General features: G+C 35.6%; 1 protein-coding gene and 1 long non-coding RNA gene across 7 annotated transcripts in view; one reads left to right on the forward strand and one right to left on the reverse strand.

Moving 5' to 3' along the window:
• The window catches only part of LOC141506466 (uncharacterized), a 61,361-nt gene that overhangs the window by 24,533 nt on the left and 26,475 nt on the right, over positions 1-10,353 (forward strand). For all 4 annotated transcript variants that reach the window (XR_012473897.1, XR_012473899.1, XR_012473898.1 and 1 more), the window contains exon 2: positions 9,301-9,458. This is a non-coding gene — a long non-coding RNA (uncharacterized LOC141506466). The remainder of the gene's footprint in view (positions 1-9,300; positions 9,459-10,353) is intronic.
• The window catches only part of LOC141506465 (solute carrier family 22 member 4-like), a 91,094-nt gene that overhangs the window by 12,842 nt on the left and 67,899 nt on the right, over positions 1-10,353 (reverse strand). For all 3 annotated transcript variants that reach the window (XM_074213276.1, XM_074213274.1, XM_074213275.1), the window contains 3 exons: positions 8,503-8,629; positions 6,331-6,431; positions 685-899 (listed from right to left, as the gene is read on the reverse strand). In XM_074213276.1, coding sequence (XP_074069377.1) covers positions 685-899; positions 6,331-6,431; positions 8,503-8,629 — 443 coding nt within the window. The remainder of the gene's footprint in view (positions 1-684; positions 900-6,330; positions 6,432-8,502; positions 8,630-10,353) is intronic.

Raw genomic sequence — 10,353 nt, forward strand, 5'->3', positions numbered from 1 at the left:
TTGCAAAAACCTAAAAAAAAATTAAAAAAAAAACTCCTAGGAATGGCATAGCCTAAATCCAAAGCTTCCTCATTAAAAAAAAAATGAACCAAAAAACTCCCAGTAAGCATCCAGAAACAATTTAAGTACTAAGGAACTACTGATGGGAATCACCAAAACCTGGTGCTGACCAGAAAAAAAAAAGAAAAGCTCCCTTTTCATTTTGGCTTAGAATATCTTCCTCTAGGAAGAGAGGATCCCATGTTGTCTCCTCTATGTAGTCTTCCTTCCTGTCCTCCAAATGAAAACATTCATTCCCTCATTAAATATTCCTTAAGCATTTTGCCTGGCTTCCTGCTTTGCCTTCACTGTTTCTTACATCGACAAATCAAATATATCCTTTCAACAGAGTAAAAGGTCCTGAGGACAGGGAACAATTTCATTTTTGCTGTTGTAACTTGCACATAATAGATCCTTAAGAAATACAAGTTTAATTGAACTGAATTGAATCATCATTCACATGTTTAAAACCAAGACTAATGTTGTGGTTCTCTAGTGCCAAAGGATATTAATTTCATTTGGTTTCTAGGAGGTTCATAGACAGTATGCTTTGGGGACATATAGTATGTGTGATATTTTGATGGCCTGAAGAAAGATCATTTTCTTTTTGTAAAATTAGTCTATGACATCAACTAAACTTCTCACCAATTGGTACCAGCTGAATGAAAAGGAGAACCCCTCCGCCCAGGAATAGTGTCCCGGCAATGATATATCGTCGGGGCAGGTTTCGGAGCAGCAGCCAGGCTATCACATAGGCAGGAACTTCAATGGCAGCAGACAGGAAACAATTCAGATAGACGTCTCCATGCAAATTAGGAGTGTTGAGAGAGAGACCAAAATAACTTACTGATACTAGCATCCTGAAAGACAGGAGAAGGCAAGGATGAAGAGAGCTGAATCATTCCCATCTTACTTGGTCAAGGATTGGTTATGGTTAACACTTCAACAACCTATTAGTTCTAGGACTAGTTGGATTGAAAATATCAGTTTTTCTTGCTGCCCTATAGAACTTCAATCCTTTATCACTATTATTCAGTGAGAAGTATTTTAGCCACACAAGTTTAAAAATAGGAATAGCCTAGAGTTCATTAGTATACCAATAAAGATAGAAATACATGAGTAATAGAGGAAGGCCTACTTACAATTAAATTCAGACATAAAATAAAGCTTATTGTGAGACAAAGAAAATGAAAGGCCCAAATTGTTTCTTAGTTCCATAAAATGTGGGTTGCACATTGTGTGGTAGTTATATAATGGTAATAAAAATGAACATTTATGCAGTACCTACTCCTGTGTGCCAGTTACTAAGGTGCTAAGTTGTTTTGCATAGATTATGTCATTTGATTCTCACTCTGGATGGGAGGTAGTTGCTATTATTACTACCCTTATTTTACAGAAGAGGAAAGTGAGGAAGAAGAGGGCAAGGGATTTGCTGAATTTAGCTAGTCCATGTCTGAGGCTAGATTTGAACAAAGGCTTCCTGACTAGACCTAATTCTCCATCTTCCCTTCCTAGCTGCTCAAGTCACAGTTTATTGTCATTTTGAATCTGTTCTGTGGGAGAAAAATAACTGCACTTTGAAGATTCTTTTGTATATCAACTGTTGCCATAAACCACCTGAGACAAAAAAAATAGATTATCTCCAAATTATGAGAAATTTATGAAAAACATCTTTGGTGAGAGAACTATTGGGACTTTTGGTTGTTATAGAAATGGATATAAGAACAAATTTTTACTAGGTTAGAAGAAAATTGAAAATTTATCTATATTTACCCAATGAAAAAAAATTTTTTAGCACTCAAATTTGAGATTTTTGTTTTTTAAAATTTTAAGTTTTTAAAATCAAATTTCAGGGGGCGGCTAGGTGGCGCAGTAGATAGAGCACTGGGCCTGGAGTCAGGAATACCTGAGTTCAAATCCAGCCTCAGACACTTAATCATTACCTAGCTGTATGGCCTTGGAGAAGCCACTTAACCCCATTTGCCTTGCAAAAACCTAAAAACAAAACAAAAAACAAATAAAATCAAATTTTAAAAAACCTGCTAACAAAAATTCATGTGGACTAAATACAGATAATTAAATCAAACAAATGACTCTGGTTAATTACTGGTCTCCTGGAGATCTTCCTGTAGGTATTATTCAATCTAAGAAATTAAAATTATTAATAACTACATGAAAAATTACTAGATTCTTCAATAATCAAAGAAATGCACTTTAAGACTTTAAAATACCATCCCACAGAGTCTAGACTGACAAAAATAGTCAAAGAAAAAATGTTGCCAGACTGTGGGCAAGCAGATACTCTATTTCTATTAGTTAATCATCAACTGGTGCAAATGATTTTTAGGACAATTTAGTAATAATAGTAAGAGCCACAAAGCTATTACCTTTTTGACCCAGAAATTATATTTCTAGAACTTTGTCTTACATTGTGAAAAGGAATAAATGATTTTGCTATTCAAAAATATTGATAATTGCTTTATTTTTGTTGTAAAGATCTCCAGCTCTTCTGACTGAGCATTGAGGAATGACTAAAATCACTGTAGTGCATTAATGTCATGGAACATTTTAGTGCTGTTAAAAGCAGTCGATATGAGGAAATAGAAGAAGATCCATAATAAATGATATTAATCAAGATGTAAAGAATCAGAGTTATAAACACACAGCCTACAAATCCATTTAAAGAAAGGGAACAAAGCCAAAGATAGCAAACATCCAAGGGGCAGAGGTCAAACCCATTTTTTTTGTTTATGAGTTACTTGTTAAGTCTGCTGGCAATACTTTATTAATTGCTAAAGGTTTTTTTTTTCCTTCAAGACTTTGCTCTGTCATTGTTTGTCCTTGCTGATGGTTATGAAGTTTGTAATACTTTTTTTTAAAGGGTACAATACAGTTCCTTAGGAAGGGTTCCAATATGTGTTTCTGAGAGCATTAGCACAATAAAAATAATGAGATGCTTTGTGTTTAGAATTCTGTATTTATTTTATGCCAATATCCACAAATGTCACATATCATCTCTGTTATCTTTGAACTTTACTATTCATTTCCCTTAGGACTAGGTCTGAAGTCAGGAAGAACTAAGTTCAATTCCAGCCTTAGACATTTAGCCATGTGTCCCAGGGCAAGTCACTTAACCTGTGTTTGCCTCAGTGTTGTCATTGGTAAAATAGGAATGATAATAATAGCACCTATCTCACTGGGTTACTGTAAAGCTCAAATGAGAACACATTTGAAAATTACTTGCACAGTAGATACTTTTATTATAAATATTTAATTTTTCCCCTCATCTCCCTCATCATTACTGAGATCATCTCTAGATCCTAAACTTAAGGACAATTTTTGAAAACAGTGTTGTATTTGTTTTTAATATGAAAAACACGAATATTTCCATATATATATAGTGAAGAATGGAAAAAGATAATTATGCATGAAACTGTGAGAATTATATATGAATTGTGTACAACTTGGCTTTTAAAAAGTGAGTATTCAATTTGACAGTATTCTGGTCTGCTTGCCATATTTGTTTCTGAACTTCCTTCTCTCTTCTCTCATCCATGTATTTTTGTTTCCTTCTCTTCCTTCCTTCCTCTAAAGACAATATTTACAATACTCATACAATCCTGAAGCCTAAACTAAAAACTGCATGAGTTTAAATAAAAGTAGACACTGATTTGGAACAGAACTAAAGTGAATCTCAAGTGTGTCCTCCATGGACAAACTTCATATGTCTTGAAAGACCCATTATCTATAACAAAACAATTTAGCAGAAAATCAGAGACCCTAAAAAGCTTCAACTCTTCTGGAGGTATATATTATACTTCAGTTCACCTTATCTAGATCATGTAATTTTATTATGAATAGCTTAAACATATTAAAGTCTCAAACTGCACTAAGACTTTTGGGACACCCTGTATAATGAAGAATTGCTTATGGACAGTACTAATCATTTTGCTTTCTCTCATTTGTCCTTTGGATATCTGAAAGAGATGATCATATGAATCATGGGTTAGAATGACAAAGGTTTTTAGAAGATATTTAATCCAATTCTCTCACTTTTATAGATTAAGAAATTGAAACCCAGAGTAAGTAGAAGAACTGAAGGTTTGATTCTAGTCTTCTGGTTCTTAAGCTTTCACTTTTCCCACTCAAAAGTCTTCTGCAACACTATTTTATTAGAAGTTAGGCAATTCCATAATTGAGGAAATGTTTGTTCACAGGCACCGATGTTTTAATGCAACCTAAAAGTGAATGTATTGTAAATTGGCAAGTTTATATTGTAAAGGCTTCTGTCTAAGGGCTATCCCTCCTTTTGGTATTTTGGAAGGGATCCAACTTGTGGGGGATTCAATGTCTGTATGCTTTTGGTGTTCAAAAAAATATGTCCTATGGAATGAAAATATACCTTTACATATATAAGGGAGTAGATACGGTCCTATAGGACATAATGCTTCAGAGATGATGAAGGTGGTTTCCCACTATTTCAGAGAACACTTTCAAGGAAAAGGAAAATTACATATCTGAGGTATATTCTCTGGTGAGAGTTGACTTTTGGTGGTATACATATGTTAATTTGTCTAAATTTAGAAAAACATTTAACTATCTAATAGTCCCCCTTAGCATACATGCCCCTCAAAGTTTTTTAAATTTATATTTACTTTCCATGGAATATTATGTTTATTTCAAAACTGAATCAAAATGAAGAGCAGCAACAGCAGCAGCAGCAGCAGCAACAGTAGTAACAGTAGTAGAGTTGCTATGTGGTTCAGTAGATAGAGCACTGGGCCTAGATCAGGAAGGAATCGTTCTGATTTTAAATCTGGTTTTGGACACTAGTTGTGTGACCCCTGGGCAGGTCACTTAACTCTGTTGACCTGAATTTCTCCATCTGTAAAATGAATTAGAGATGGAAATGGCAGCCCAATCTATTGTCTTTGTTAGAAAAACTCCAAATGGGGTCATAGAGTTGGACATGACTGAAACAACTGGACAATAACAAAGTAATAGTAGTAATAGTAGTAGTAGTAGCAGCAGCAGCAGTTATCAGGAAAAGATCTGGAAGATTTTTAATAAATCCATGAATTATATACAATTAAAATGATTAAACTCTGGGAATATCTGAGAGCATTCAAAATTCAGTTAGATGTGATTGGAATCTTTTTGCTTTAACAGTCATCTACTTGTTGTCCTGATAAGCTTGATCTGCCCTTCTTTTCCCTATATCTCAGAGGGGGCAGTCTTTTTTTTTAGGTTTTTGCAAGGCAAATAGGGTTAAGTGGTTTGCCCAAGGTCACACAGCTAGGTAATTATTAAGTATCTGAGATCGGATTTGAACCCAGGTACTCCTGACTCCAGGGCCGGTGCTTTATCCACTGCACCACTTAGCTGCCCCCTAAAAAATACTTCATTAAGCATATCAAATCATGGAACTTCTAGGAAGTCTTAGATTGGTTAGTTCTGACCCAACAGTGTAATTTCTAGTATAGATCTGGAATTGGTTTCAAAACTACTAGCCCTGATTCAAATACCAGTCAGGTCAGTCATTTTGTTGTTAAACCCAAAAGAGCTGAAAAGACTCATTTGGGATGAGGCATGGCAGAATTGCAGCTAGGAATTAATGCACTGAGGTAAATTTAGTTGCATGGTTTTGGGAGAATAGACATTCCAGGAGAGGAGTTGATCCAGTGCCCAGAGAGTCTGACCCAGCTTCTTCAAGTTTGAGGAGGAAGCACCCTGGGGCTTAAGTCTAGATTTTTTTTTTAGGTTTTTGCTAGGTGATGGGGTTAAGTGGCTTGCCTAAGGCCACATAGCTAGTTAATTATTAAGTGTCTGAGACCGGATTTGAACCCAGGTACTCCTGACTCCAGGGCCGGTGCTTTATCCACTGCGCCACCTAGCCGCCCGGCTGTAAGTCTAGAAGTAGTTGTACCACACAATGATATCTTCCCCTCCTCACTTGCTTCCCCTGGACTCTCATTATGTTGGGAATCTGGACTATTGGCATCTTGAGCCAAATGTCTAATTGCTAATAAAAGTTCCAGGGCATAGTTCTAGCAGTCTGCCTTGCTGCTAAAATCAAGGACTTATAAGTTCCTGAATATCAATCATTGTTAAACTTCAAAAAGTGAATTTATAGTAAAGTTCAAACATCTTAGAATAACACCATTTTTCTTTGTCACTGATATGGATTCCAGCCCTAGTGCCTAGGGCTTTCCCTGATATAAGCAAATCAATCTCAAACAACCTCCTGAGCTTCTTTGTAGCAGATGTTCATTTTCATAGTCTGGTACTTACCACAGCATCAAAGACATGATGGTGATTATGGCAATATGACGAGTTCTGAATAGATCCAGGATATATGCCTTTTGCTGTTCTAGGGGTGTTAATTCCTGGAGCTAAAAGAATGGAGATGATTTTGAGATTAGATAAAGGAAAACATGAAAAGATTCTTGAATATAAAGTGACACCTACTTTATCTCGCATCCTCTTGGGACAGAATGGTCCCATCTCTTCACTGCCAGATATGGTCCTTAGCTTAATCCATTTAGCATTTGATCATTCTGAATTGTACAAGGTTCTACAAGTTTCATGTCTTCTCCAAGAGACTGTGAAGTTTTCAAGGGCAAAGACATAGAACTGCTTCTGCCTCCCTAACACAGGGCTGCTAAAAACTTATTTATTCAAGAAATACTTTTTGAATTGAGATGAATTTAGAAGGGTAAGATTCATTAGCAATGCTAGTTCAGGGGGCCCGGTTAAGTGGAATGGTTATTTCAAGGATGGTTTGGGGCAATGGACCAGGGGGACCTTAAGCTCTATGAAGTATCCCATCATTTATGACTGAATCTGGAATCATTGCAAGATACATCTACTTTACTAGATCTCTGAACCTTTAATGGATGCTGACAGAATCCCAGCACTGTCATTTACCACCTGTTTGACATCAGACAAAATATTTACCCTTTTGGGGTCTCATTTTCCTTACTGTAGTGAATTTAATCAGTGTTTGTTGTCTTGACTTACCTATAAAATGAATGGTGATGACTTTTAAGGTACCTTTCCAGTTAAATCTAAATGGCTTTATGATCCTAGAACTTTGTTCTCATCTAAAATGTCTTGGGTGTGACTTTAGATTTGATACTTGAGAGGTACCCTGCCATAGTGGAGACATCACTGGACTTGAAGTTGGAAAGAATTGGGTTCAGATCTCATCTTACTACCTGTGTGACCTTGAAAAAGTGACTTCTCTGTGACTTAGTTTCCTGATCTGTAAAATTATATTGAACTCAACAATCTTCCAGCTCTAAATTTAAGATAATAATATCTACTATGTGTGTGTGTGTGTATATATATATATATATATATATATATATATATATATATATATAGTACTCCAAAGTTTGCTAAGATCTTTAGAATACATCATTTAATTCTCACATTAATCTGTGAAATAGGTGTTATTATTTCCATTATGTTGTAAAGAAAACTGAGGCTAAGAAAGGTTTAGTGACTTGCCTAGTGTCATATAATTAAGAAATGTCTAAAGCAGAATTTGAAATCAGGTCTTCCTGTCTCCAAATATAGGACTCTAGCTACCATACCACCTCTTTCCCTATGTGATTCTAGAAGGATCATCAGATTCTGATATTTCCTAAATATGGAGGAACACAGTCTCTATTGCAATGCAACTAATGTCCATAGTACTTAAGTGCTTCAAAATGTAACCCTCAAGCCATCAATCTCCAGGAAAATATTTTCAAATTTATTCCAAACTATGTACAAACCCATACAAATCCCTCCAAATCTCACATTACCCTCATCAATGTGCTTTTATGGGCCCAAAAGTTCTGCGAGGACAGGAATTATTTTTTCCTGGTCTTTCTACTCCTGTAGCTGTACACAGGTACTTTGAAGAAGATATTTGCTTAATGTTTGTTGAATGAAAAATGAGTTTGTTGAATGAAAAATTTAGACATGCCAAAGATAAGAGTCAGACATACACATCAAAGCCTCTGGTTATCATTGTCTTTTGATTACACAATAACTCCTTGATATTGGCTACCTATTGGTTTGTGCTATTTCTCCCATTAGATTATAAGTGATTCCACTTATATTGCTTAACCATCTCAGGAAAGGAGTGAAAGAGGATGGGAGGAAGGGATAGAATTTGGAACTCAAAACTTAAAAAAATGTAAATGTCAAAAATTGTTTTAACATGTAATTGAGGGAAAATTTCACATACTATATACAAAGACACACATAGACACAGACACACACACACACATATATAATTACATGTAGGAAATATGTGTCAAAGTTATCTCTGAAGCACCAAGAATATAGAGTCTAGGGTTTTTTATTTAGTAAAAGTTCATATATTTGGATATGAGGAAAATAATGTTATGTTTAGAGTAAAGAGTACATGGTTGGCATCATGGTGAAAAGCAAATGCTCACAAATTTTTACCTCTGAAGGATCAAATAATATCACTGGGGCTGTCACGTTATTCATTTTTGCAGCTTTTTGGATGATGTCTTCTGCCTCTCTAAATCTTCCTTGAGATATCAGCCATCGTGGAGATTCAGGAATAACCCTGTAATTGAGTTTGGGGTTTAGTTCTTAGAGCTAATTATTTTGTTGTCAGAAGCTGTCAATTCCATAATGACAATCAAAAAAATCCTAGAAAATATTATTTTCCATAAAAAGTAACTTTTTAAAATTAAAATTCTCTTTTATTAAGAAAATAAAAACTTTGAATTTTTCTCACCACAAATTTTCTAATCAGAAACTTGTGGCTAATGGGTATATACAAATTTTAAGGAGATTTTAGGGATATTCAGACATAAGTAGCCAGTGAGATATTCAAGGGTTACCTGGGTATCTTTGAAGGACTGCCGGGGAATTATGTGTTAGTTTCTTCCCTGTAGAGCACTGTGATGTGATTGAAGGTATTCAGGACTTGGAGACCTGATATTAAATTCCACTGTGGGCACTTAGCTAGTTGTACAACTTTAGAGAAATCATTTAACTTTTCTAAGTTTCAATTTCCTCACCTGTAAAATGGGGACATATGAGATGGCATCTGTATCATAAAGTTGTTTGAGGATCAAAGGAAGTAGTGGATGTTGACTGTTTTGTGTTAACTTGAGTACATTATCTAGACAAAGATGAGGGTGCCTTGTGCAGGTACTTAAATTATATTTTTTAAATTTTGAATGAGTCAGACAATCAGATAAAATGATTTATGATATTTCATTTTGGCAGAGTTCCCCACATGAATGAAATCAAAGTCTTGATAACCACCCTACCCCCTAAACCAAGAAATGGCACAGTAGACAGAGCAGTAAGCCTGGAGTCAGGAAGATCCAAGAAGATCCAATTTCAAATCCAGTCTCAGATACTTACTAGCTATGTGATACTGGGTAAGTCACATAACCATGTCTACCTCAATTTCCTTAATTGTAGAATGGGGGAAATAATGGTACCTAGCTTTGGTAGAATCAAATTAGAAAATATTTGCAAAGCACTTAGTACAATGCGTAATACATTTAGATACTTCATTCTCCTCTCACCAGAGGACACAGTTTTTCCTGATTTTATCTAAATTCTTTTCTTTCCCAGTTCAGCTCCTGAATTTCTTAGCTACCCCATTTGGTACTGTTTCCATAAAAATTTAAATTCTATTTTTTTTAAAAAAAGTATTAGACATGTCCCCTACTTCTACCTCTGAATTACTAGGACCCCCCCAGCACTAGTGTTGATCTAAGTGAGAATTGGCCAGAAATAACAACTTTACAAAATCCTCCCTCCTTCAAACTCTCTTTGTTGTCTCTAAATTTGTTATCTTTCTCCAAGAGATTGTAAGCTTTTTTTTTAGGTTTTTGCAAGCAAACGGGGTTAAGTGGCTTGCCCAAGGCCACACTGCTAGGTAATTATTAAGTGTCTGAGGTCAGATTTGAACTCAGGAACTCCTGACTCCAGGGCCAGTGCTCTATCCACTGTGGCCCCTAACCACCCCAGATTGTAAGCTTTTTTTTTTGTTTAGATTTTTGCAAGGTAATTATTAAGTGTCTGAGACTGGATTTGAACCCAGGTACTCTTGACTCCAGGGCTGGTGCTTGATCCACTACACCACCATAGCAGCCCTGATTGTAAGCTTTTTAAGAGAAGATATTGTCTTTTATCTTTCTTTGTAACCTTTGAACTTAGTACAGAACATAGTAGGTACTTCATAGAAAATATCCCATGTCAACCCATTTGTCTTATTTTGAAACAAAGACCTGTCAGTCTGCTGCCATACAATATTGATTAGTACCA

Source organism: Macrotis lagotis, chromosome 1 (genome assembly GCF_037893015.1).
Source record: "Macrotis lagotis isolate mMagLag1 chromosome 1, bilby.v1.9.chrom.fasta, whole genome shotgun sequence".
Taxonomy (NCBI): domain Eukaryota; kingdom Metazoa; phylum Chordata; class Mammalia; order Peramelemorphia; family Peramelidae; genus Macrotis; species Macrotis lagotis.